At 43.9% G+C, this 26,700-nt stretch overlaps 1 protein-coding gene across 1 annotated transcript in view; it reads left to right on the forward strand.

Moving 5' to 3' along the window:
• Positions 1-26,700, forward strand: part of OTUD7A (OTU deubiquitinase 7A) — a 386,019-nt gene that overhangs the window by 317,044 nt on the left and 42,275 nt on the right. Inside the window, exons 7-9 of the mRNA XM_033190705.1 lie at positions 12,041-12,142; positions 15,418-15,545; positions 16,308-16,420. Coding sequence (XP_033046596.1) covers positions 12,041-12,142; positions 15,418-15,545; positions 16,308-16,420 — 343 coding nt within the window. The remainder of the gene's footprint in view (positions 1-12,040; positions 12,143-15,417; positions 15,546-16,307; positions 16,421-26,700) is intronic.

Genomic DNA, 26,700 nt, shown 5'->3' on the forward strand with positions numbered 1-26,700 from the left:
TTCACGATATTGATTCTTCCTATCCATGAGCATGGTATGTTCTTCCATTTGTTAGTGTCCTCTTTTATTTCACTGAGCAGTGGTTTGCAGTTATCCTTGAAGAGGTCCTTTACATCCTTTGTAAATTGGATTCCTAGGTATTTTATTCTCTTTGAAGCAATTGTGAATGGAAGTTCATTCCTGATTTGGCTCTCTGTTTGTCTGTTACTGGTATATAAGAATGCTTGTGATTTTTGCACATTAATTTTGTATCCTGAGACTTTGCTGAAGTTGCTTATCAGCTTAAGGAGATTTTGGGCTGAGATGATGGGGTTTTCTAAATATACAGTCATGTCATCTGCAAACAGGGACAATTTGACTTACTCTTTTCCTAACTGAATACCCTTGATTTCTTTCTCTTGCCTGATTGCCCTAGCCAGAACTTCCAACACTATGTTGAATAGGAGTGGTGAGAGAGGGCATCCCTGTGTTGTGCTAGTTTTCAAAGGGAATGCTTCCAGTTTTTGCCCATTCAGTATGATATTGGCTGTGGGTTTGTCATAAATAAGTCTTATTATTTTGAGATACGTTCCATCAATACCGAATTTATTGAGAGTTTTTAGCACGAAGGGCTGTTGAATTTTGTCAAAGGCCTTTTCTGCATCTATTGAGATAATCATGTGGTTTTTGTCTTTGGTTCTGTTCAGATGCTGGATTACATTTATTCATTTGCATATGTTGAACCAGCCTTGCATCCCAGGGATGAAGCCCACTTGATCATGGTGGATAAGCTTTTTGATGTGCTGCTGGATTCGGTTTGCCAGTATTTTATTGAGGATTTTTGCATTGATGTTCATCAGGGATATTGGTCTAAAATTCTCTTTTTTTGTTGTGTCTCTGCCACGTTTTGGTATCAGGATGATGTTGGCCTCATAAAATGAGTTAGGGAGGATTCCCTCTTTTTCTGTTGTTTGGAATAGTTTCAGAAGGAATGGTACCAGCTCCTCCTTGTACCTCTGGTAGAATTTGGCTGTGAATCCATCTGGTCCTGAACTTTTTTGGTTGGTAGGCTATTAATTATTGCCTCAATTTCAGAGCCTACTATTGGTCTACTCAGGGATTCAACTTCTTCCTGGTTTAGTCTTGGGAGAGTGTAAGTGTCCAGGAAATTATCCATTTCTTCTAGATTTTCTAGTTTATTTGTGTAGAGGTGTTTATAGTATTCTCTGATGGTAGTTTGTATTTCTGTGGGGTCAGTAGTGACATCCCCTTTATCATTTTTTATTGTGTCTATTTGATTCTTCTCTCTTTTCTTCTTTATTAGTCTTGCTAGCAGTCTATCAATTTTGTTGATCTTTTCAAAAAACCAACTCCTGGATTCATTGATTTTTTGGAGGGTTTTTTGTGTCTCTATCTCCTTCAGTTCTACTCTGATCTTAGTTATTTCTTGCCTTCTGCTAGCTTTTGAATGTGTTTGCTCTTGCTTCTCTAGTTCTTTTAATTGTGATGTCAATTTTTGATCTTTCCAGCTTTCTCTTGTGGGCATTTAGTGCTATAAATTTCCCTCTACACACTGCTTTAAATGTGTCCCAGAGATTCTGGTATGTTATATCTTTGTTCTCATTGGTTTCAAAGAACATCTTTATTTCTGCCTTCATTTCGTTATGTACCCAGTAGTCATTCAGGAGCAGGTTGTTCAGTTTCCATGTAGTTGAGCAGTTTTGATTGAGTTTCTTAGTCCTGAGTTCTAGTTTGATTGCACTGTGGTCTGAGAGACAGTTTGTTATAATTTCAGTTCTTGTACATTTGCTGAGGAGTGCTTTACTTCCATTATGTGGTCAATTTTGGAATAAGTGCGATGTGGTGCTGAGAAGAATGTATATTCTGTTGATTTGGGGTGGAGAGTTCTGTAGATGTCTATTAGGTCTGCTTGGTGCAGAGTTGAGTTCAATTTCTGGATATCCTTGTTAACTTTCTGTCTTGTTGATCTGTCTAATGTTGACAGTGGTGTGTTAAAGTCTGCCATTATTATTGTATGGGAGTCTAAGTCTCTTTGTAAGTCTCTAAGGACTTGCTTTATGAATCTGGGTGCTCCTGTATTGAGTGCATATATGTTTAGGATAGTTAGCTCTTCCTGATGAACTGATCCCTTTACCATTATGTAATGGCCTTCTTTGTCTCTTTTGATCTTTGATGGTTTAAAGTCTGTTTCATCAGAGACTAGGATTGCAACCCCTGCTTTTTTTTGTTCTCCATTTGCTTGGTAGATCTTCCTCCATCCATTTATTTTGAGCCTATGTATGTCTCTGCATGTGAGATGGGTCTCCTGAATACAGCAAACTGATGGGTCTTGACTCTTTAACCAATTTGCCAGTCTGTGTCTTTTAATTGGACCATTTAGTCCATTTACATTTAAGGTTAATATTGTTATGTGTGAACTTGATCCTGTCATTATGATATTACTGGTTATTTTGCTCGTTAGTTGATGCAGTTTCTTCCTAGCCTTGATGGTCTTTACATTTTGGCATGTTTTTGCAATGGCTGGTACCGGTTGTTCCTTTCCATGTTTAGTGCTTCCTTCAGGGTCTCTTGTAGGGCAGGCCTGGTGGTGACAAAATCTTCAGCATTTGCTTGTCTGTAAAGGATTTTATTTCTCCTTCACTTATGAAACTTAGTTGGCTGGATATGAAATTCTGGGTTGAAAATTCTTTTCTTTAAGAATGTTGAATATTGGCCCCCACTCTCTTCTGGCTTGTAGAGTTTCTGCCGAGAGATCTGCTGTTAGTCTGATGGGCTTCCCTTTATGGGTAACCTGACCTTTCTCTCTGGCTGCCCTTAACAGTTTTTCCTTCATTTCAACTTTGGTGAATCTGACAATTATGTGTCTTGGAGTTGCTCTTCTTGAGGAGTATCTTTGTGGCATTCTCTGTATTTCCTGAATTTGAAAGTTGGCCTGCCTTACTAGGTTGGGGAAATTCTCCTGGATGATATCCTGAAGAGTGTTTTCCAACTTGGTTCCATTTTCCCCCTCACTTTCAATGTGCTACATTTTCTTAATCCAGTCTGTCATTGATGGACATTGGGTTGGTTCCAAGTCTTTGCTATTGTGAATAGTGCCACAATAAACATATGTGTGCATGTGTCTTTACAGTAGCATGATTTATAATCCTTTGGGTATATCCCCAGTAATGGGATGGCTGGGTCATATGGTACTTCTAGTTCTAGATCCTTGAGGAATCGCCACACTGTCTTCCACAATGGTTGAACTAGTTTACAGTCCCACCAACAGTGTAAAACTGTTCCTATTTCTCCACATCATCTCCAGCACCTGTTGTTTCCTGACTTTTTAATGATTGCCATTCTAACTGGTGTGAGATGGTATCTCATTGTGGTTTTGATTTGCATTTCTCTGATGGCGAGTGATGATGCGTATTTTTTCATGTGTCTGTTGGCTGCATAAATGTCTTCTTTTGAGAAGTGTCTGTTCATATCCTGCACCCGCTTTTTGATGTGGTTGTTTGCCAAAACCCAATTTTATGCATTACATTTGGTTGTTACGGCTCTTTATTCACTTTTTAAAAAACGTTCTCTCTTCTTTTGTTTTTCATGAAAATTGATATGTTAAGATTCCCAGCCAGTTCATGTAGAATGCTCACATCTCATTGTTGAATGCCCCAGTGGGGTTAATTCCTCACCCTTCTCCCAAGTGTAGACCTCTGGGCCATATGACCCTGGCTTACTCTCCTTGTATCTGTAATAAAGGCTGGAACAAGCAGAGGCCCTGCTGATCTGCACACTCTGTAGGGATGGGAAGGGGAAGGCCCTGCTATGCCTAGACACTGGCAATGAACCAGGTTGCAGAGAGGGACAGTCCAAGGGAAAGGAATTGGGGTGTGGGGAGGAAGGAATATGGGAGGAATGGGATAACATGGATTTGAAGCACTTGCTCATTATATGGACCCATTCGATAGCCCCTCCCCACCTAGGAAAAACAAGTCGGGAGTCTTAAAGAAGAATCCTCAGTCTCTACTGCAGGGGAGAGGCCAAGCGAGTGCCTCCCAGAACCAGTGGCAGAGGAATAAGCACTGTGTACAGCACCTATTCGTCAACACTTAATAGTATGATTTAGCTGAAGATTTGAATATATAATGTATTTTTAAATACTGTCTTCCTGTGATATAATGAAAAAATTGCCAAATTCATGTTGGTGTTACAGCGAGGGAGGAGGGAATGAGAATGAAATGGGGGAGGCAAATAGAGGGAACTTCAGTTTGTTCTTTACTCGTTTTTCTTTTCTTTTACGTTGAAAGGAACTTGCTGGAGAAATATGGCAGAGGAGTGACATTCATTTGGTTTTGAGGGATGAGTGTGTTGCTCTTGGCATTGTAGGAAATTTGAGCTCCACTGCTGCTCCTTATTCAATAATACAGCTTTTGAAATCACATAGGTCGGAGAAGTTAAAATGGGCTTGCCACAAACTCAACCATAACAAACAAAATTAGACTGGCCTTCTTTGTGATCTGATTTTGTCCTGGATGTGTGAGGGCTCCTGTGAGGGTTCAGCAGATCGTGGGCAAGTTTACTTACTGCCTGTGAGCCTCAGTTTCCTTCTCTGTAAAATGGAAATAACAGCCCCTGACACAGAGCTAGTTGATTTAGTGAAGGTCCTGCAGTGAGCAGGAGAACACACTAACCCAGCCAGCAGGAGCTGAAACTGTGAGGTCATCGTTATCCCACACAACTCAGAGTCTGAAAACAGGGACGTTCATGGCAGGGCTGGCGGCTGCACAGTGTTATGGAGGACCCAGGCACACATAGCACCCTGCTCTTCTCTCCCCAGCGGGTCAGTGCTGGCTCCATCTGGGGATGCAGTATAGCTGTGGCCACATCAGGTCACACATCCTCACACTACATCATTCAGGGCAGCAAGAGAGAGCCCCTGATTATGGCCCTTGTGAAGGAGGAGCAAGCCCCAGCAGGCTTCCTGTTACATCTTGTGGGCCAGGCGACAGCAGTCCCTGGCAAGGGGGATGGTATTGCACAGATCGTCTTACACGTATGAACACTTGCACGTTGCCCCATGGGGCAGGCAAGGAGGCTTGCCTGAAAACCCCAGACACAAGCAGGGCTCTGTCAGCGAGGATGAGAGGGAAAAGCTGCGGGGTGGGCAAAACAACGGGGTCTGCCACAGAAATGCAGACCACCTGCCTCATTAGCATATTCCCTTTCCCTCCTCTCCCTGATTATCTACTCCTGTTCCCTGTACTCCCTGACGGCTGCCCAGAGCACTAGCAGCTGAGATCAATGCAGAGGATGAACGAGGCTGCCCACTTTAGTGTCAAATGTGTCGGGTTTCCAGGTGTTACAGCCATTCTGTTTAGTTTTATACCTTTGTAAGCAAAGATCTTGCCATTTTATTTTACTTTATGGCAACCCAGTTTTACTATATCCCAGCCTGGTTGTTATACACACTTTTTAAAAGTCAAGTGAGACAGGTTGCTATTTCACAGCCTAGAGAAAAAGAAGTGACTAAGTAACTACATGTTTTTTCCAATGATGTCCACAACAGTCCATCCAGTGGTACTGTCAGTTAAGGCCCTTACTTGCATCTCTCAGTTAGCTTTAATAAGGTGACTTGTAGTTGATAAGAATATGACAATTAGTTAGCATAAGCTTTAACATCTTCATATAATAAATAAATGTCTACTTAACTTTGTAGTGTTAATTTTAATACAGGCTTTTGTTTAGAATTAAGGGTACAGTTATTTTTTATCAGTAATGCCACTTCTTACAATGGAATCACTGAATCTTAACCAAAAAGCACTGAAGAGTCGATAGGGATTCAGTTTAAACAAATAACCAATAAGTTTTATTATATTAAACTTTATTAATATCGCAATACATTAGGCAATAACTCTCTGACTCTAAAATAAATATACTTCTGAGAGCCTTAATTTTCTTTTTTTTTTTTTTTTTTGAGACGGAGTCTCGCTCTGTCGCCCGGGCTGGAGTACAGTGGCCGGATCTCAGCTCACTGCAAGCTCCACCTCCCGGGTTTACGCCATTCTCCTGCCTCAGCCTCCCGAGTAGCTGGGACTACAGGCGCCCACCACTTCGCCCGGCTAGTTTTTTGTATTTTTTAGTAGAGACGGGGTTTCACCGTGTTCGCCAGGATGGTCTCGATCTCCTGACCTCGTGATCCGCCCGTCTCGGCATCCCAAAGTGCTGGGATTACAGGCTTGAGCCACCGCGCCCGGCCGAGAGCCTTAATTTTCAAGCATTACTTGCAGTCTTTATCCTTCATATTTCATTATTTCTGTTCTGATAGCAACAACACCTTTTATTAAAATTAGATTTTTTTATTTGTACAGATTTGTGGGGTACATTTGAAATCTTGTTACACGTATATAATGTGTAGTGATTGAGTCAGGGTGTTCATCACCCGAGTACAATGCATTTTTGTTAAGCAGAATCACCCTATTCTGCTATCAAACATTGAATGTATTCCCTCTATCTTACTGTATGTTTGTACCCTTTAACCCACTTCTCGTCATCCTCCCCCACCACTCACCTTTCCTAGTCTCTGGTATCTGTCTTTGCACTCTCTACCTCTATGTGATCAAATTTCTAGCTCCCACATATAATTCAAAACATGCAGTATTTGTCTTTTTGTGTCTAATTTATTTCACTTAGGGTAATGACCTCCAGTTTCATCCATGTTGCTGCAATGAATGACATCATTCTTGTTAATAGCTGAATGGTATTCTCTTGTGTATTTACACCACGTTTTCTTTAGCCATTGACAGATGGAATGTAGAAATGTAGAACATGTTCTGCTTCTTCAATTGTTCAAATCCTATTAATAGTTCTCTCTTTTTTAAAGAATTTTTTATTAAAATACTGTTACAACTTATTGGAAATATCTGTTATAAACATTCTCATTTGATTGAAGTTCCCAAATTGTTGAGGGCCCTAGGGAGGTGCATGTCATATTTCATCCTCCAAATAAAAACATACATATATATGTCACTATAAGTTTCACATAACATTAGAAACTTGATACAACCATTCATAAACTTGAAGCAATTTTTAAACAATTTTAATATTATCCAAGAAGTAACATGTCAGATGACATTTGTGTCACCTGCCTAACACGTAAGACACCATCATTAGATGAGCCAGGCTATTTATCCTTTCCATAGCCACAGTCTTTCGAAAAGCAGCCATGAGTGCAGGTGCACCTGTCATCAGGTTGGATAGAGTCTCCTGTGGCCATCAGCCTGGAGATTACCTTTGCCTCTCGTCTGTGCTGTTCACCCATTTCCCTCCTGTTTCCTGTATTTCTCTGGTGTTGGTTTCCACCCTCATTTTGTGGAGTACATTCTCCTGAAGCTTCCTGAGAAAGAGTGAATGAAGATGTCTTGACATGGGTTCACTAGCAAACAAAACCCAAGGTAACTCCCAGTGGCTATTTCAGAGACACAATCCCAGGTGTGTTAGCAACTAGTTTTATTGAGAAATAAGGCTGCTGTGAATTTCTTGTATTAGTCTTATGTGTTCACTTCTCTTGGGTAAATATTCATGAGTGGAATTGCTGGGTCATATGGTAAAGGTAGGTAGTAGTCCGTTTCACACCGCCATAAAGATATTACTTCAGACTGGGTAATTTACAAACAAAAGGGGTTTAATTGATTCACAGTTCAGCATGGCTGGGGAGGCCTCAGAAAACTTACAATCGTGGTGGAAGGGGAAGGGGAAGTAGGCACCTTCTTCACAAGGCAGCAGGAGAGAGAGAGCACAGGGGAAACTGCCACTGTTAAAACCATCAGATCTGATGCGAACTCACTCACTATCATGAGAACAGCATGGGGGAAACCGCCTCCATGATTTAATCACCTACCATCTTCCCTTAACACATGGGCATTATAATTCAGGATGAGATTTGGGTGAGGACACAGAGCCAAACCATATCAGAGTATGTTGAATGGTATTAGAAATTGCCAAAAGTTTTTCTAAAATACTTGTGCCATTTTACAATCCCAACAGCAAAACATGAAAACTCCAGTTGCTCCATGGCCCCTTGGACATCTGTGCTAGTATGTAAAATACAACTGACCCTTGAACAGCACAGGTTTGAACTGCAGAGGTCCACTTCCACTTATATGTGGATTTTTTTCAACCAAGTGAGGATCAAAATTACAGTATTCACAGGATGCAAAATCCATGTATATGGGGGGCCAACTTCTAATATATACAAGTTCCACTGAGTCAACTTCAGTATACACAGATTTTGGTATGTGTCAGAAGGGGAAGGGTCCCAGAACCAATCCTCTGCAGATACTAGGGGATGACTGTACCATTGATTTGTGTATATTGATCTTGTATCCTGTGACCTTAAAAATTGCTTATTCGCTATGTTTTTTTGTAGCTTTCTTATGATTTTCTGTGTGAACTATCATGTTCTCTGCTAAGAAAAATAGTGTTATTTTTTCCTTTCGGATTTGCGAATACAGATTTTATTTCTTTCTCTTGACTTATTTCACTGGCTAGGACTTCTCATACTATGTTGAATAGCAGTGGAGAGAGGGGGCATCCTTGTCTTTTTCCCAGTCTTAGACGTAAAGCATTCAGTCTTTCACCACTACGTATGATGTTAGCTATATGCTTGTGTAGATTTTTTAAATCAAGTTATGGAGATCCCCCCTATTCCTAGTTTTATAGGAATTTTTAATTATGAGTGAGTATTGAATTTTGTCAAATGCTTTTTCTGCATTCATGATATGATTATGTGATTTTTATTCTGTAGCCCATTAATATGGTGAATTATATTGATTGATTTTCAAATATTAAACCATCCTTGCATCCCTTGGACATGGTATATAGTTCTTTGTATATGTCACTGTGTTCTACTTGTTTGTATTTTCTTATGAATTTTGCATCATATTCATGAGAGATGTTACTCTGCACTTTTCTCTTTTTGTACTTTCTTTGTTTGATTTTGGTATCAGGGTAATGTTGGCTATTTTCTGGAGGAGCTTGTATAATGTTGGTTGTTGTTAAGTATACTTCTTGGTATAACCTTTTTGGGAATTGTTCTAGTTATTACATTATATACACATACTTTATGAAAGTCTATTGGTATTGACATTTTACTACTATTGGCGAAGCATATAAACCTTACCTGCCTTTTTGCTTCTTTATTCTCTACCATTTATAATAAAATTGTTTCAAATATTTATTCAACATACATTGAAACATATAAACAGATAGGCAATGTCATAATTTTTGCTTTAACCATCAGACATAATTTAGAAATCTCAAGAGGAGAAGGAAAATCTATTATATTTGCCCATATTTTTGTTCTTTCCATGTTCTTCCTTCTTTATGTGCCAAAATGCCTTCTTTTATCATTTCCTTTCTGCCTAAAGAACTTCCTTTAGCCATTTATTTAAGGTAGGTTTGCTAGGAACAAAATCTCCTAGCTTTACTTCATCTGAGAATATATCTGTCTCTTGCTTATTACTGAAGAATATTTTTGCTAGCTTTAGAATTCTGGGCTGACAGTTATTTTCTTTCAGCACTTAAAAACATTATCCTGGGTGGGCATGGTGGCTCACGCCTATAATTCCAGCACTTTGGGAGGCCAAGGCAGATCACTTGAGGTCAGGAGTTCGAGACTAGCCTGGCCAACATGGTAAAACCCCATCTCTACTAAAAATACCAAAAATTAGCCAAGTTTGGTGGTGCATCTCTGTGTCCCAGCTACTTGGGAGGCTGAGGCAGGAAAATCACTTGGGTTGAACCCAAGAGGCAGAGGTTGCAGTCAGCTGAGATTGCACCACTGCACTCTAGCCTGGGTGACGAAGCAAGACTCTGTCTCAAAAAATAAAAATGTTACCCTGTTTCCTTCTGGCCTACATGGTAGCCAATGAGAAATCCACTGTCTTTAAAATTGTTTTTCCCATATAAGTAAGGCGTTGTTTCTCCTTGGCAGTTTTTAAGGTTTCTTTCTTTGTCTTTAGTTTTTAGAAGTTTGACTATGATATTTTGGCATGAGTTTCTATGGGTTTTTTTCCGTTCAGGGTTTGCTGAGCTTCTTGAATCTGTATGTTTGTTTGTTCATTTGCAAAAATTGGGAACTTTTTAGTGATTATTTCTTTGAGTACTTTTTAAGCTGTATCCTATTTCTTCTCTTCTACAGGACTCCAGACTTTTGTCACAGTCCCACATGTTCCTGAGTTGTGTTCTGTATATGTGTGGTTTTTTTTTAGTCTAATTTTTCTCTATTGTTCAAATTGGGTAATTTCTATGTTCTACCTTTATATTACACTGATTCTTGTTCTCTTCTCTCCATTCTGCTTTTCAGCACATCCATTGAGTTTTTAAAATCAGATTTGTATTTTTCAGTCCCTATTATATCTGCCCATATTTTTATTCTTTATTTGGCTCTGTTTTATATCTTCTATTGTTTTGGTAAGACTTTCTATGTCTTTACTACATTTTCTGTTTTTTCATTTGTCTTAGGTATGTTTGTAATTGCTTGTTGAAGTATTCTTAGGATGACTACTTTTAAATCCCAGTCAGATAATTCTAACATCTGTCATCTCAGTTTTCATATTTTTTCTGGTTCTGTTTGAAATCTTCCTGGTTCTCGGTATAAGTGATTTTTTTTTTTTATTTAAGAGGGTATATATTGGGTATTAAGTTATAGGACTCTGGGTCTTACTTAAATCTTGTGTTTTAGCAGACCTCCTGACGCCACTCTGGTAGGTTCAGGGGGCCATTGCCTGACAACTGCCAGAGGGTAATTGAAGTATAGGTTCCCCCTCTGCCCCTGTTGATACCTGGGGAATGGGCTTGGTACTTCTTGGCAGGGGTACTCCCTAGCTGAGAGGAGGCGGAGATTCTCATTACAGCCAGATGAGTGTGAAAATCCAGGCTCCCTATCTGTCCTCTGAAGATAGAGGGCAAGGTGCTTACTACCACCCAGTAGGGTTGAGGTCTTGGCATTGAACTCAGCCTTCTCTGACCCTCCCCAGGCAATGGAGCAGGCAGTGATGAGCACTTTGGTACAGTCTGGTGAGGGTGGAGGTCTAGGCTTCCCACTAGACCTTTGCTGGCAGGGGTGGTCATCGGTCTATAATTTTTTCTGCGGTATTTGGCTGGAATAGAAGAGGAAATGTCTAAGCAGCTACTGTCTGGCTAAGCTGCCCCTTTCCTGGTATTTTGTCTAGAGAGAGCATGCTTTTTCTTTTCTGTCTTCTTTCTGTTTTTTTGTTTGTTTGGTTTTTTTGGTGTTTTTTTGTTTTTTTGGTTTGTTTGTTTGTTTGTTTTTTGTGGCCTGCTCTCATTGGTGTTTCTAGGTTCCAGTTTCTACAGTATCTAGTCTGGGATCTGTTAGGCAAAAAGAAACTCCAGGAAACCCACCCTTATGTCATCCCTCAAGTCTCAGGATCCTAGCTAGTCTGCCACTTCGTCTCCAATTTTCAGAGTCTTCTAATATGATTTTATACAGAATTTTTTCAGGGCTTTTCACTGTACTTAGTAAGAGGAATAGGAAAAAGTACATCTGCTCTGTCTTCCCTGAAGTAGAAGTCTCCAAATGTAAATGTGCATGAAATTTAACGTGACTGCACCTACAGAGCTATCATGGTCTTGATGAATCAAATGAAGTATGAACTATACTTTCAAAGGTATGAGTGCATCAAAAAACCTAGATGGCGAAAAGAAAAAACAGCTTTCAGGAGGGAAAGCTGTATTCAAGGAAATGACAGAGAAATTTTTTATCTTGTGTAAAATACATTTTCAGATTTAAGGAGAGAAGGTACTGGCCTTGAGTTTCTTAATGCTCATGCTAATTGATGGGAGGATTTGGCCACTTCTTGTCTTCAAAGGGAAAAGAAATCTGTATTTTATTTGAGGAGAGAAGTAACCATACTGTTCCCCCTTTCTACTGAAACCTGTAGAAAATCTATCCCTGATGTTTGTGCCTCCTTAGCAAACACCCCCAATGGCCCCTGCCTTTTCTGGCATCCTGTTCTAAAGCGAGCTTCTGTTCCAGGTCGCCTGAACTGGTGGTCCACTGTGTGCACAAGCTGTAAACGGCTTCTTCCTCTGGCCACGACAGGGGATGGGAACTGCCTTTTACATGCCGCCTCACTGGGTAAGCTCTGCAGCACAGACAGAGGGTAGCCAGGCTCCAGGCCTGCGCAAGGAAAGACATATGCTATTGAAGGAAAGACATGTTATTGAAGGAAAGATATATGCTAAATAGAGTCACCCATGTCACTGTCATCTGGGAAAGTCCCCAGGAGATAGAGCTAACAATCCTGGCCCTTCTTGTCAAGTAGCTTGCAGTTGGTAAAGAGACAGAATACACATAAGAAAAGACCTGGCGTGAGAGAAGGAGGCCTTAAGCATAGCCACAGGGATGGGACTTAGAGACCATTGCCTGGTACAAATAAAAAGGACTTCCTGGAGGAGGTGGGATCTTTACTGAAACTTGAAGAACTTCAGAGACTAGAAGAGGACATTGCAGGCAGGGAGGCCCCGCAGATAAAGCATAAAGGCAGGAATGGACAGGGTGTTTGGAGGTAAGGGTGAACAAGGTAAGGCTGGAGCAGGAAGTTTTGGGAGCAGTGCATGAGGCTGAGTACATGAGGATCCACTATGTTGACAGCAGTCAACAATTGGCCTGGACTAATGGAAACAGACGTACGTACTGCTCAGATAAATCACAGGGGAGTCAGCATACTCAGAATAGACCGCAGAGAGATCAGCAGCCTTGTCCAACAGACATGAGCTGCCCAATCACACAAAGCCACACAACACAGAAATATTTGGATAACTGAGGATCATCATCGACTTTCTGGAACCTCAGTTATCCCTTTAGGCCCAGCATTAGATGCACAAGGCCGAATCCATTTTGATAGGTGAGTCTGGGTTTGCACCAGGGACCACCAGGGCTGGTTGCTCACTACCCACTCTGGAGGATAGTGCCTCTCCAAAACACATGACCCTCACACAGGAATGCGGTCCTTGGTCAAACTCGCATCCCCAACAGACGTGGCTTTAACTGGGTGCTGTGACCTACCTCAAGGGCCAGCCCCCAGACCTCTCTCTCTTTGGACCTGCGGTGAGGCCTAATCAGCAAGAGGTAGGTGAGATAAGACTGTAACGGGCTTCAAGGGAAATACATCAGGGTTTTGGAAGGGTCCCAGAGGAGGATGGAGACCAAGAGCAAGGGAAACATTCCCCAGACTTGACCTGCAGTGAGGAAAGGCAAGGCACCCACTTACCTGCTTCATCTCCATGTCATTGGAGCACACTCTGCTTGTTGGCATTGCAAAAGTACTCCACATTCACCATGGTGAGAAAATGAAAATCAGTGACCCCCACCCAGCAGCGGCCACTCTTAACAGTCTGGTGGTGTCATCGTCTTCCAATCTTCTGTCTCTTCTTCAGGTGAAATGATGATCTTGCTGTGTTCACAGTCTTGAATCCAATATTTTCCCTTACGACTTGAGAATTTTCCCTGCTGTTATCTTTCAGACACATGATTGTCAGTAGTTGGGTCATATTTCATCATAGTGGTTAATATTAACTATTCCCATATTATTGAGCATATTTTGCCTTGTTCTTTGTAAAACCTGGGGGAAAGAATCTGAAGAATAAATCTCTCATCTGTGTCAAACAGCAGCCTCATTATGAAGTCTGGATCATGGAAATGCTTTTGTCCCTTGCATATCTAAGGATGCCCAGCCAGTTGAGCCTTTGAAAACATCAGTTCATGTTAACTCTCCTTCTGAAAACTCTCCAGAGGCTCACAGCTCCCTTGAGAGCCCCCTTTTCACTCTCCCTCTCCCCTCAATCCCACTCTAGCCATCTTTCCCTCTTGCCTTTTCTCAAGTACTGCCACCTCTGGGTATGTCCCTGGCCTTTCGCTGTGCTGGGACAGCAACTTGACTCCTTCCTCCACCCATTTGAGCCTTTGCTCTTGTGTCTCCATTCATGCCACAGCAAATCTGCCTGCCTCACCTCTCCTCGTGGAACTGCCACCCTCAACATCATACACTCTGTGTCAACCTCATGGCTGCCTCACTTCCCACTTCCCCACAACATGCACTCCATGAGATTTTAGGAACTTCATGTGTCCCAGTCACTGCCACACATATTGCTAGCACCTAGAATGAGTGGGTGGGTGGATGGATGGATGGATGGATGGATGGATGGATGGATGGGTGGGTGGGTGGGTGGATGGATGGATGGATGGATGGATGGATGGATGGGTGGGTGGATGGATGGATGGGTGGATGGGTGGGTGGGTGGATGGATGGATGGATGGATGGGTGGATGGATGGATGGATGGGTGGATGGATGGATGGATGGGTGGATGGATGATGGATGGATGGATGGGTGGATGGATGGATGGGTGGATGGATGGGTGGATGATGGATGGATGATGGATGGATGATGGATGATGGATGGATGATGGATGGATGGGTGGGTGGATGGATGGATGATGGATGATGGATGGATGGATGGTGGATGGATGATGGATGGATGGATGGATGATGGATGGATGGATGGATGGATGGATGGGTGGGTGGGTGGATGGATGGATGGATGGATGGATGATGGATGGATGGATGGATGATAGATGGATGATGGATGGATGGATGGATGATGGATGGGTGGGTGGGTGGGTGGGTGGATGGATGGATGGATGGATGGATGGATGGATGGATTCCCCTTGCAGCCAGGGCTGCCCTTCTTTTGAGCACTTCTCCCACGAGTTGGGGTTCTTGACCACATCTGAGCTGCCAAGAGCACATTTTCAGAGATGGTTCGTTTCCCTCTATATCCTCTCAGCACTTGACACAGGGTGAGACCCTCCCGCTGGTAAGCAGGCGCTCTCTCGTGGGCCTGGTGTGTGCAGTGGTGTCACTGACACTCTGCTTCTCAGGAAGCTGAGATGCCTCAGGGCTGGAGATGAGGGAAATGGCAGGCCCTGGAGAAGCCAGGATGCTAATGGCCTCCCTCGCCTGGAGCCCTCCATGAGGACACTGGACAGCCTGTCCCTGTCCCCTAGTCAGTCCCCCACCCAAATGTAAGACTTGGATAATGACCATTAGGTCCTCAAAGCAAACCAGCAACATTGAGAGTAGGTTGCCAAGGGCGCCAGAGAGGAAAAGCACTTGATTTTCACCCACTCTTATTTTGCTAAGAACAGGATGTGCTGCTTCATTCACCTCCTTGCCTTAATGGGAAGCCTCAGGAAGAAGCTAGAAGGGAATTAACAGAACCGCTGAGTAAGGAGGCTGCTCTGCGTGCAGACAGGAGGCCCTCCCAGTGGGTCGTGGTACTTTGCATCACCTCTGGCTTGTCTTTTCCTCACGTCCTTTCTCTCCTGTGTTCTCCATGGCCTCCTGGCTCCAGGAATGTGGGGGTTTCACGACCGGGACCTGGTGTTACGGAAAGCTCTCTATACCATGATGAGGACGGGAGCCGAGAGGGAAGCCCTGAAGCGGAGGTGGAGGTGGCAACAGACACAGCAGAATAAGGAGGTTGGTATCCACTGGCATGGCCGGAGGCCGGGACCCAGGTCAGGGGCCGCCTCAGGCTATGGTCAAGTCCAGAGCATGATCCCTAGTTCCCAGACTGTCTTATGAGGGGAGGCAGAAACAGCCCCTGGGATCAGGAAAGTCTCCTGCTTTTAAGCCCATGGAGAAGGAGCCTGTTGAAATAGCAGAGTCCTGGCAGACAGCAACTGTGCGTCCACTTGTGCTTCCTTAAGGCCTGATGATGAAAGCTGTCTGCCTTCATTCCCAAAAGCATCCTGGCTTGGATGATGAGTTCTATATATGGCCGCCTGCTGTCAGGTGCAGCCCATGGCTCTAGCCCCTGTGTGTGAGCTCAGTCCAAAGGGATTCCCAATTGTCCCCAAGCATGGTAAACATGAGGACCTTGCTCTCCTAGAAGAATCTGCCTGCTTTCCGACTGTGGTTGATCCATTATTCCTTTAAACTTGGTACTGGCCAGACACAGTTAGGTGCATGCACAGGTTAATGCTCGGTCATCCCCAGCCCCTGAGAATGACCCTTGTTGGTGAGCAGATTCCCAACAGCTCTGGAATTAGAGGTTGGAGCTTTTGAAAATATAGTGTGCATAGCAAAGGTGGCCAACAGGGTGCAGTTCGTGTAGTTGGTAGCTACCTAGAGATGTGCCTGGCCTGGGTCCCAGTGAGGCTGGTCTGGGTTGGGAGGGTGAGGAGAGGAGGGCAGCACAGCTGTGGCCCACCGGCCTCTGAGCCAGTTCCCCTCTGCCAGTCAGGGCTGGTGTACACGGAGGAGGAGTGGGAGCGGGAGTGGACGGAGCTGCTGAAGCTGGCCTCCAGTGAGCCGCGCACACACTTCAGCAAGAACGGTGGCACAGGCGGGGGGTAAGTTCTGCCCCTGCTCTCCCCAGAACTCACCTCCAGCTCCAGGCCACCCAGGGCTACACACAGCATGGGTGGATGGCACGGGGGACATGTGGGACCCTCGTGCTGTGGAAGACAGAAAGATTCCAGCTTTCCAGCATTAGCTTCAAGACAAGGATGCACAGAAGGACTGCGGGTGATGGCTGGCCCCTGCCAGGTGCTGGTGGAAGGGTACGCAGCCCCCATATGCACTATGCAGGCAGAGGTGAGCTCACATGAGCTGCCTCCAGGCCACTTTCCTTGAACATTGTTATGCAGACCAGGTGAGGTGTGCGCCCTCAGGGCACAGCTGGCCCCTGGAGGTCACACGTGATGGTGAGCGTTCCCACACATTGCCATAGAGTGGACCTGGCTCTGAAGTTTGGATTTTCTCCCCAACTAATTAATTTGTGGCTTCAAGGAGTCACCCTGAAAGCAAAAGCTCATTAAGCTAGCCTGGTGTTTCCCAGATGAGCTCCATGGATATTTTATGTGTTCCCAGCAAAAAGGCTCCACGTCTGTGCATGTTTAGGACTAGCTTGTTCCTACAGAAACACCTTGGATGTTCTAACGTGGAATGAAGAGTGTGGCCAGACCAACGGGGCAGCCATAGAGCCTTGACCATGGCTTATTCTTCAGTTCGTATTCTCTGGAAACTGAAAGCAAAGGTGTTGCTCCTAGAAAAGGTCTCAGCCAAACATGAGAAAGTGTGAGCAGTAACCCAGGGAGACCCATGGAAGGGAGACCCATGGCTGGTCAGCCCATCTGACTCCTAAGGCCACAGCCTGGTCCCCTGCTGCCTGCTCCCTGGGGCCCGAGGGATTCAGATGCTAATGGGGACATAGGGGCCACTTGGTGTCTGTCCCTATCTCCCACAGAGTCTGAGTAATCAACTGTAATCTAACAAAAGGATTAGGTCCCTTTAGGAATATCCAAAATGGCCCAGACATTGTCTCATTTAGTAGGATAGTCTGGTCCCCTCCCCCTGGAAGCCACAGTTCTGGTTGCCACATCACAAAAGAGAAGGAAGAACTCGGGGAATGGCCAGAGAGGGGAAACTAAACCAAGGCTGGATGGGAGTGACCCCATCAGAAAAGAATGGAGAGGTGAGGCGGGAAGGTTGGATGGTGTTGGGGGAACAGAAGGAAGGAGGTGAGCACGGGTCGGGTAGGGTGGGGTGGGGTCGGGGAGACCATAAGAGGGACCCGTGCTGGGTCCTCTATCCCCTCGTTTCAAACCCTACCTCACAGGCCTCCAGTATGCCTTCCACAGATTGGAAAACTGAGCCTTAATGGGATTAGATCACTGTTCCAAGACCACAAAAATGATAAATGGAGGAGCCAAAAAGTCAAAATGTGGTCTGATCATTGTAGAGCCTCTTGACCAGGCTCTACAGCCCTAACGAAATCCCTCAAATACAGCAGAGTTTGTAGAACCTCAGGTGACAGATCAGCCTGCAAGTGAAACCACCACTCTGGGCTTCAGATGGTGACGGGAGTGAGGACACAGCCACCTGGTCCCCACAAAAGCCACTGATGCTCAGGTCGGAATCCTGTGCCAGTGATGCAGGAGGCACTTCTAGGGTTTCAGCAACAGGTGTTTCCAGTGGAGAAAGAAAAAGGCAAAAAAAAAAAAACCCTCAGAAGAGGACAGAGCACATGCAATAGGAATCTATCTAACAGTGTTGCTTCTGTAGCCAGATACCTCCTTGGGTTACCTGGAACCTTTGCATGGCCAGTCAAGGAGGGAGGTCTATGGGACCCGGCATAAAACGCACATTTTCCTGGGAATAGGGAGTTTTGGCTGAGTCCCATGGACTGGGGTAATGGGCAGAGAGCGCCTCAGCAAGGCACCCGTGCAGCTGTGCAGGACTTGCCAACAGGGTGCTCTAGAGCAGCCAACTGCTCCAAGAATTCACTTGGGGTTCAGAGTCCACAGAGAGGCCTTTGTGTCCAAGCACAGTGTGCTCTGCCTTTTGCCTGTGTCTTCTCTCCCCGTGTTGAGCTGAGAGGTGTAGGGCATCATCTGTGGGGCTTGAGAGCTGCAGAGACGAGTTTCTGATGCCTGACTGAAGGGCCTGAAGGCAGAAACTGGCGAGCTCAGGGTTCATGGGGCTACGGCAGGCTGTGCAGGCCAGGACACGTGGCCGTAGGGGATGTAAGGCCAGGATGCTGCGAGCTGTCCGAGGGCCAGGCATGGATTCAGGGAGGAGGCCCCAAGCAGGCTGGCTTCAGGACTCACCTACGGTGGGGACCACACAGAAGGCCAGCCCCTGAGGCCAGGGCTGAGGGTGGACACGAGCAGTCAGTGAGAGGAGTCACCACCGCAGCCCAGGGACCTGAGGACACAGCCCCTCAACTGGCAGAGAGCTCTGAAGACCCACAAAAGCACTTCCTCAGACAGCAGGCCAGAACTGGGACCTCCAGCGAGCCCAGCGGGCCCTGAAGGAAGACAGCAAGAAAGACTTTGCCAACCTCCTGCTCCTCCTCTCTGCCTGTGCTAGCCCCACAGGGGACACAGACGGCAGCCAGAGAAGGGGAGGAGGCAAAGGGTGAAACAGGGAAGCCAGCTGGCAGCTAACCCAATCTTTCAGGAGGCTCAGACTTGGGGCTGATGGCCCCCTGCACAGAAAAGTGACCAGAAGAACCGCACAAAATGTCCAGGGTGCCACCCGGGAATAGGAAAGAGCAAGTGAAGGGAGAGCTTGCGGGCATGATGGCGAGAAGAACTCAAGTGTCCTTCTTCATCCCAGCCTGGGTTCCCCAGAACCTGTTCCCCACGGATGAGGGGAAAGGGGTACAGTGCGGGCCCTGCCTCCTGCTCTGAGAGCCCCTGGTACGGAGGCAGATGGGGCAGCCTCCATTCTGTCGGTCCTTGACACAGATGATGGCCTGGAGTCATTTTTAAACCTGTTACTTTCCCAGAAAGCGTCTATGTCACTTATCTGAAGAGGTCAGAAGGGACCAGAGACCAGGTATGGGCGTGAGCTAGACCCAGTTCCTCTCACTGTGCCTCCCAGGACTCAGTGGCCAGGCCCTGGCCACGTGGGAGAACCAGGCCTTCCCTAGGGCTTGGGGAGGGGTTAGTGAGATCAGATGGGAATTTGAACAGTGTCATCTACTGAGTCCATGTTATGCATCAGGCAGTCCCATGAGCTGTCATTATCATCACCAATCACAGATAAGGAGGCTGAGATTCAGAGAATTAGATAATATATTAGTCAGGGTTCTCCAGAGAAACAGAACCAATAAAAGACATATATATAAAGAGATCTAATGTAGGTATTGGCTCACGTGATTATGGTGTCTAAGAATTCCCACAACCTGGCATGTGCCAGCTGGAGACCCAGGAAAGCCAGTGGTGTAGTGCAAAGACCCAAGAACTGGAGAACTGATGGTGTGGGTCCAGTCTGAATCTGAAGACCTGAGAACCAGGAGTGCCGAGGGCAGAAAGTCCATGTCCCAGCTCAAACAGGTCTGGTTATTCTCTCGTCCTCCACTGTTTTGTTCCCATCCGTGAATAGATCAGATGAGCCCCACCCACATTGGTGAAAGCCATCTGCTTTCTGCTCTCCAGCAATTCAAATGCTCATTTCATCCAAAATGCCCTCGCAGACACACGCAGAAATAACGTTTAACCAGCTGTCTAACCATCACAGGTTAGCTTCCAATGTCCCACAGGCTGAAAGATACAAAGCCAGAACCTGAACTTAGAACTGACCAAAACACCTAAGCCCACACTCTTGACAAATGGAGACCAGGCATGAGGAGTAGGAATCAACAACTTATCTTGACTATGGTGAAAATAATCATTTTTGTTCTTTAAACTTTATAAAGAACTACTTATTTGTTTTCTGTTTGATGAGAAGGGTTAAGTGGAAGCTGAGAGGCCAGTTGGATGGACAGAGAGGAAAAGAGAGCAGAGCAAGGGGGGCCTTTGGGGGACCCTCTGGCAGCCCCCGGGGCATCTTCTGTCTAGGTCCTTAACTTTTCTCACATGCTAACCTCCCTGCTTTCTCTTTGTAGTTGAGTTTCTGAAATTTCACTGACAATGTGTTTGCTGCATTTCTTTTTATTAGCATTTTTCAGAGGTAGTTAGAATCCCAAGTGATTTCCTAGCACACAGTCTGAGAGTTGTCAATTTCGGTCAATCTTCTGAGGAAAAGCAAGAGGCATTTTTTTCCTGGGAGATGCCCACACCACAGCCTGGTGGTCCCAGGCCATGGGTTGGCCTTGTACAGGAAAGGAGGCATTCTTATGTGTATTCCTGAAGGTTCCATGACTTCCACCAGCAGACCAAGCAGAAAGAGCATCTGCTAACGAACGTAAGGTGTCCTCACTCTGCAGATGTGGGACCCGGCTCAAATTTTTAAAGACATTTCTCATTGAAAATAAGACCAAAGTTGACTCTCTGTCTAGGGATGTTCCTCAAGTAGGAGCCTTCCCTGATCTTCCTGTCTAAAGAATCCACCTTTTATCACTGTACTGATAGTTTCTTTTTTATTATTTTATTATTTATTTAAATATGTTTAGGGGATACAAGTGCAGGTTTCTTACATGCAAATATCGCATTGTGGTAAAGTCTGGGCTTTTAGCATACCCATTACCCAAGTAGTAAGCATTGTACTCAATAGATAATTTGTCAGTCCTCACCCCCTCGAACCCTCCGGCCTGTCATAGTCCCCAGTGTCTGTTATTCTACTCTGCCTGTCCATATGTACACATTGTTTAGCCCCCAGCTATAAGTGAGAACAGGCAGTATTTGACTTTCTGTTTCTGAGTTATATCACTGAGGATAATGGCCTCCATATCCATCCATGTTGCTGCAAAAGACAGGATTCCATTCTTTTTTGTGGCTGAGTCATATTCCATGGTGTGTGTGTATATATACACACACACCACATTTTCTTTATCTAATCCTACATTGATGGACACTTCGGTGGTTTCTATCTCTTTGCCATTGTGAATAGTGTTACAGTAAACATGCAGGTATCTTTTTGATATAATGAGTCATTTACCTTTGGGTATATACCTAGTAGTGGGATTGCTGGATTGAGTAGTAGTTCTGTTTTTAGTTCTTCAAGAAATCTCCACCCTGTTTCCCATAAAGGTTGTATGAATGTACATTCCTACCAACAGTATGTGTTCCCTTTTCATCATATCCTCACCAACGTCTATTTTTGTTTTTGTTACATTTGCTTTTGAGGACTTGGTCATAAATTATTTGCCTAGGCCAATGTCCAAAAGAGTTTTACATAGATTTCCTTGTAGAATGTTTATAGTTTCAGGTCTTACATTTAGGTCTTTTTTTTTTTTTTTTACTTTTTTTTTTTTATTATACTTTAAGTTCTAGGGTACATGTGCATGACGTTTATATCATGTATAACTCCCCCATGCAATCCCTCCCTCCTCCCCCCTCCCCATGATAGGCCCCAGTGTGTGATGTTCCCCTTCCCGAGTCCAAGTGATCTCATTGTTCAGTTCCCACCTATGAGTGAGAACATGCGGTGTTTGGTTTTCTCTTCTTGTGATAGTTTGCTAAGAATGATGGTTTCCAGCTGCATCCATGTCCCTACAAAGGATGCAAACTCATCCTTTTTTATGGCTGCATAGTATTCCATGGTGTATATGTGCCACATTTTCTTAATCCAGTCTGTCACAGATGGACATTTGGGTTGATTCCAAGTCTTTGCTATTGTGAATAGTGCCGCAATAAACATACGTGTGCATGTGTCTTTGTAGTAGAGTAATTTATAATCCTTTGGGTATATACCCAGTAGTGGGATGGCTGGGTCATATGGTACATCTAGTTCTAGATCCTTGAGGAAACGCCATACTGTTTTCCATAATGGTTGAACTAGTTTACAATCCCACCAACAGTGTAAAAGTGTTCCTATTTCTCCACATCCTCTCCAACACCTGTTGTTTCCTGACTTCTTAATGATTGCCATTCTAACTGGTGTGAGATGGTATCTCATTGTAGTTTTGATTTGCATTTCTCTGATGGCGAGTGATGACGAGCATTTTTTCATGTGTCTGTTGGCTGTATGGATGTCTTCTTTTGAGAAATGTCTGTTCATATCCTTTCCCCACTTTTTGATGGGGTTGTTTGTTTTTTTCTTGTATATTTGTTTGAGTTCTTTGTAGATTCTGGATATTAGCCCTTTGTCAGATGAGTAGGTTGCAAAAATTTTTTCCCATTCTGTAGGTTGCCTGTTCACTCTGATGGTAGTTTCTTTAGCTGTGCAAAAGCTCTTTAGTTTAATTAGATCCCATGTGTCAATTTTTGCTTTTGCTGCCGTTGCTTTTGGTGTTTTAGACATGAAGTCCTTGCCCATGCCTATGTCCTGAATGGTACTACCTAGATTTTCTTCTAGGGTTTTTATGGTATTAGGTCTAACATTTAAGTCTCTAATCCATCTTGAATTAATTTTCGTATAAGGGGTAAGGAAAGGATCCAGTTTCAGCTTTCTACTTATGGCTAGCCAATTTTCCCAGCACCATTTATTAAATAGGGAATCCTTTCCCCATTTCTTGTTTCTCTCAGGTTTGTCAAAGATCAGATGGCTGTAGATGTGTGGTATTATTTCTGAGGACTCTGTTCTGTTCCATTGGTCTATATCTCTGTTGTGGTACCAGTACCATGCTGTTTTGGTTACTGTAGCCTTGTAGTATAGTTTGAAGTCAGGTAGCGTGACGCCTCCAGCTTTGTCCTTTTGACTTAGGATTGTCTTGGCAATGCGGGCTCTTTTTTGGTTCCATATGAACTTTAAAGCAGTTTTTTCCAATTCTGTGAAGAAAGTCATTGGTAGCTTGATGGGGATGGCATTAAATCTATAAATAACCTTGGGCAGTATGGCCATTTTCACGATATTGATTCTTCCTATCCATGAGCATGGTATGTTCTTCCATTTGTTTGTGTCCTCTTTGATTTCACTGAGCAGTGGTTTGTAGTTCTCCTTGAAGAGGTCCTTTACATCCCTTGTAAGCTGGATTCCTAGGTATTTTATTCTCTTTGAAGCAATTGTGAATGGAAGTTCATTCCTGATTTGGCTCTCTGCTTGTCTGTTACTGGTGTATAAGAATGCTTGTGATTTTTGCACATTAATTTTGTATCCTGAGACTTTGCTGAAGTTGCTTATCAGCTTAAGGAGATATCCCTGATGAACATCGATGCAAAAATCCTCAATAAAATACTGGCAAACCGGATTCAGCAGCACATCAAAAAGCTTATCCACCATGATCAAGTGGGCTTCATCCCTGGGATGCAAGGCTGGTTCAACATTCGCAAATCAATAAACGTAATCCAGCATATAAACAGAACCAAAGACAAGAACCACATGATTATCTCAATAGATGCAGAAAAGGCTTTTGACAAAATTCAACAGCCCTTTATGCTAAAAACGCTCAATAAATTTGGTATTGATGGAACGTACCTCAAAATAATAAGAGCTATTTATGACAAACCACAGCTAATATCATACTGAATGGGCAAAAACTGGAAAAATTCCCTTTGAAAACTGGCACAAGACAGGGATGCCCTCTCTCACCACTCCTATTCAACATAGTGTTGGAAGTTCTGGCTAGGGCAATCAGGCAAGAGAAAGAAATCAAGGGTATCCAGTTAGGAAAAGAAGAAGTCAAATTGTCCCTGTTTGCAGATGACATGATTGTATATTTAGAAAACCCCATAGTCTCAGCCCAAAATCACATTTAGGTCTTTAATCAATCTTGAGTTAATTTTTGTATATGGTGAGAAGTGTGGGTCCAATCTCACTCTTCTGCATATGGCTATGCAATTTTCCCAGCACTAAATGAATAGTGTTATTTCCCCAGTGTATATTTTTGTCGGTGTTGTTGAAGATCAGTTGGTTGTAAGTATGTGGCTTCATTTATAGGTTATATATTCTGTTCCGTTGATCTATGTGTCTGTTTTTGTGCCAATACCATACTGTTTTGTTTACCATAACCTTGTAGTACAATTTGAAATTAGATAATGTTATGCCTTCAGCTTTGTTCTTTTTTCTTAGGATTCCTTTGGCTAGTCAGGCTCCTTTTTAGTTCCACATGAAATTTATTGTTTTTTCTAATCCTGTGAAAAATGACATTGGTAAGTTGATAGGGATTGTATTGAATCTATAGATTATTGTAACAATATAATCATTTTAATGATGTTAATTCTTCTAATCCATGAGCATGGGATATTTTTCCATTCATTTGTGTCATCTATAATTTTTTTCTTCAGGGTTTTGTAGTCCTCCTTATAGAGATCTTTCACCTCCCTGGTTAAATATATTCCTCGATATTTTTGTAGCTAATAAATGGGATTGCCTTCTTGATTTAGTCCTCAGCTAGATTGTTACTGGTATATAGAAATGCTACTGCTTCCAGTATGTTAATGTTGTATCCTGAAACTTTACTAAACTCATGTATCAAATATAAGAAGTTTTTGGTAGAGTCTTTATGGTTTTCTAATTATAAAACCATATCATCAGCAAACAGGGATGATTTGACTTCTTCTTTTCCAATTTGGATGCCTTTTGTTTGTTTTTCTCTTGCCTGACTGCTCTGTGGGGACTTCCAGCACTATGTTGAATAATGGTGAAAGTGGGCATCCTCATCTTGTTCCAGTCCTTAGAGGAAAAGCTTTCAACTTTTCCCCATTAAGTGTGCTGTTAGCTGTGGGTTTGTCATATATGGCCTTTATTATGTTGAGATGTGTTCCTTCTCTGCCTAGTTTGTTGAGGATTTTCATCATGAAGTGATGCTGAATTGTATTGAATGCAAAAATCCTTGACAAAAATACTAGCAAATCAAATCCAACAGGACATCAAAAAGATAATACACCATATCAGTTGGGATTTATCCCAGGGATGCAAGGATGATTCCACATACACAAATCAATGAATGTGATATATCACATAAACAGAATTAAGAACAAAAACCATATGATCATCTCGATAGATGCAGAAAAATAACTGATAACTTCTTATTTGATCATCTGTTAGTATCTCTCCCTACCTAAACCTGCATTCATGGGCACACATGGGCAAGCATGAGCATGCTCAGCACAGTGCTAGACCTGTAGTGGATGATCAATAACTATTTGTCACATGATTGACCTCAGCTTATTGATTCTAAGCAATAAGATAAGCCTTGTTCCTCAAGCCACACTGGCCACTGCTAGAAGTATCTTTCAGAGCCTAAGATCCATTCAGTCCCTTCAGAGCACTGGGAGGCCCCCATCCTTCCATCTCAGCTTCCCAGGCCATAGCTCTTAGCAGAGCCCCTGCTAGACTGTACTGTGTCGTTGGAGAGTCTTTTGTAAAAGGTGCCTGTCTGGGCAGGCACAGTCCTTGACCAAGGAGGGCAAAGGCCCATAGAAGGACATAGGCTGGGTTCAGCCCCTTGAGCCTCCTCAGACTGGCTCTGCTCTGCAGCGCCCTACCTGAGAGAGGAGTTGAGGCACACCACTCAGAAATGCTGCGCATGAGATCTGTGCATGAAGGGAACCTTGCACCTGTGAAAAGGAATGAGGACCGTCCCCACATATTGTGCTGTGGGTGTCTCAGGATGCATCAGGAGGAGGAAAAGGCAATGGTTGGAATAGCGAGTATAAACTCCTACCTAGAGGTGGGAGGATGTGTGCATACAGTTTATGCGCATTTACTCACATTCATACGTGTGCACACATGTGCACTTACATTTTTTTTTTAGATGGAGTCTTGCTCTGTCACCCAAGCTAGAGTGCGGTGGCGTGATCTCGGCTCACTGCAACCTCCACCTCCCAGGTTCAAGCGATTATCCTGCCTCAGCCTCCTGAGTAGCTGGGACTACAGGCGCATACCACCATGCCTGGCTAATTTTTGTATTTTTAGTAGAGACAGGGTTTCACCATGTTGGCTAGGACGGTCTCAATCTCCTGACCTCATGATCTGCCCGCCTCAGCCTCCCAAAGTGCTGGGATTACAAGTGTGAGCCACTACCGCGCCCGGCTAATTTTTGTATTCTTAGTAGAGATGGGGGTTTCACCACGTTGGCCAGGATGGTCTCGATCTCGTGACCTCGTGATCTGCACGCCTCAGCCTCCCAAAGTGCTGGGATTACAGGCATGAGCCACCGCACCCAGCCTTACACTTACCTTTTTTTATGGAAGGGTGCACCAAAAAGCAACACCTATGTCCCCATAGGTGAGGTGACTGCAATTTATCATCCAAACTGGTTCATTTGGGGAAAGGAAAGTGGGCACTAACCACTTGGGAT

The sequence above is a fragment of the Trachypithecus francoisi genome, unplaced genomic scaffold (assembly GCF_009764315.1).
Source record: "Trachypithecus francoisi isolate TF-2019V2 unplaced genomic scaffold, Tfra_2.0 Lachesis_group3, whole genome shotgun sequence".
NCBI classification, from domain to species: domain Eukaryota; kingdom Metazoa; phylum Chordata; class Mammalia; order Primates; family Cercopithecidae; genus Trachypithecus; species Trachypithecus francoisi.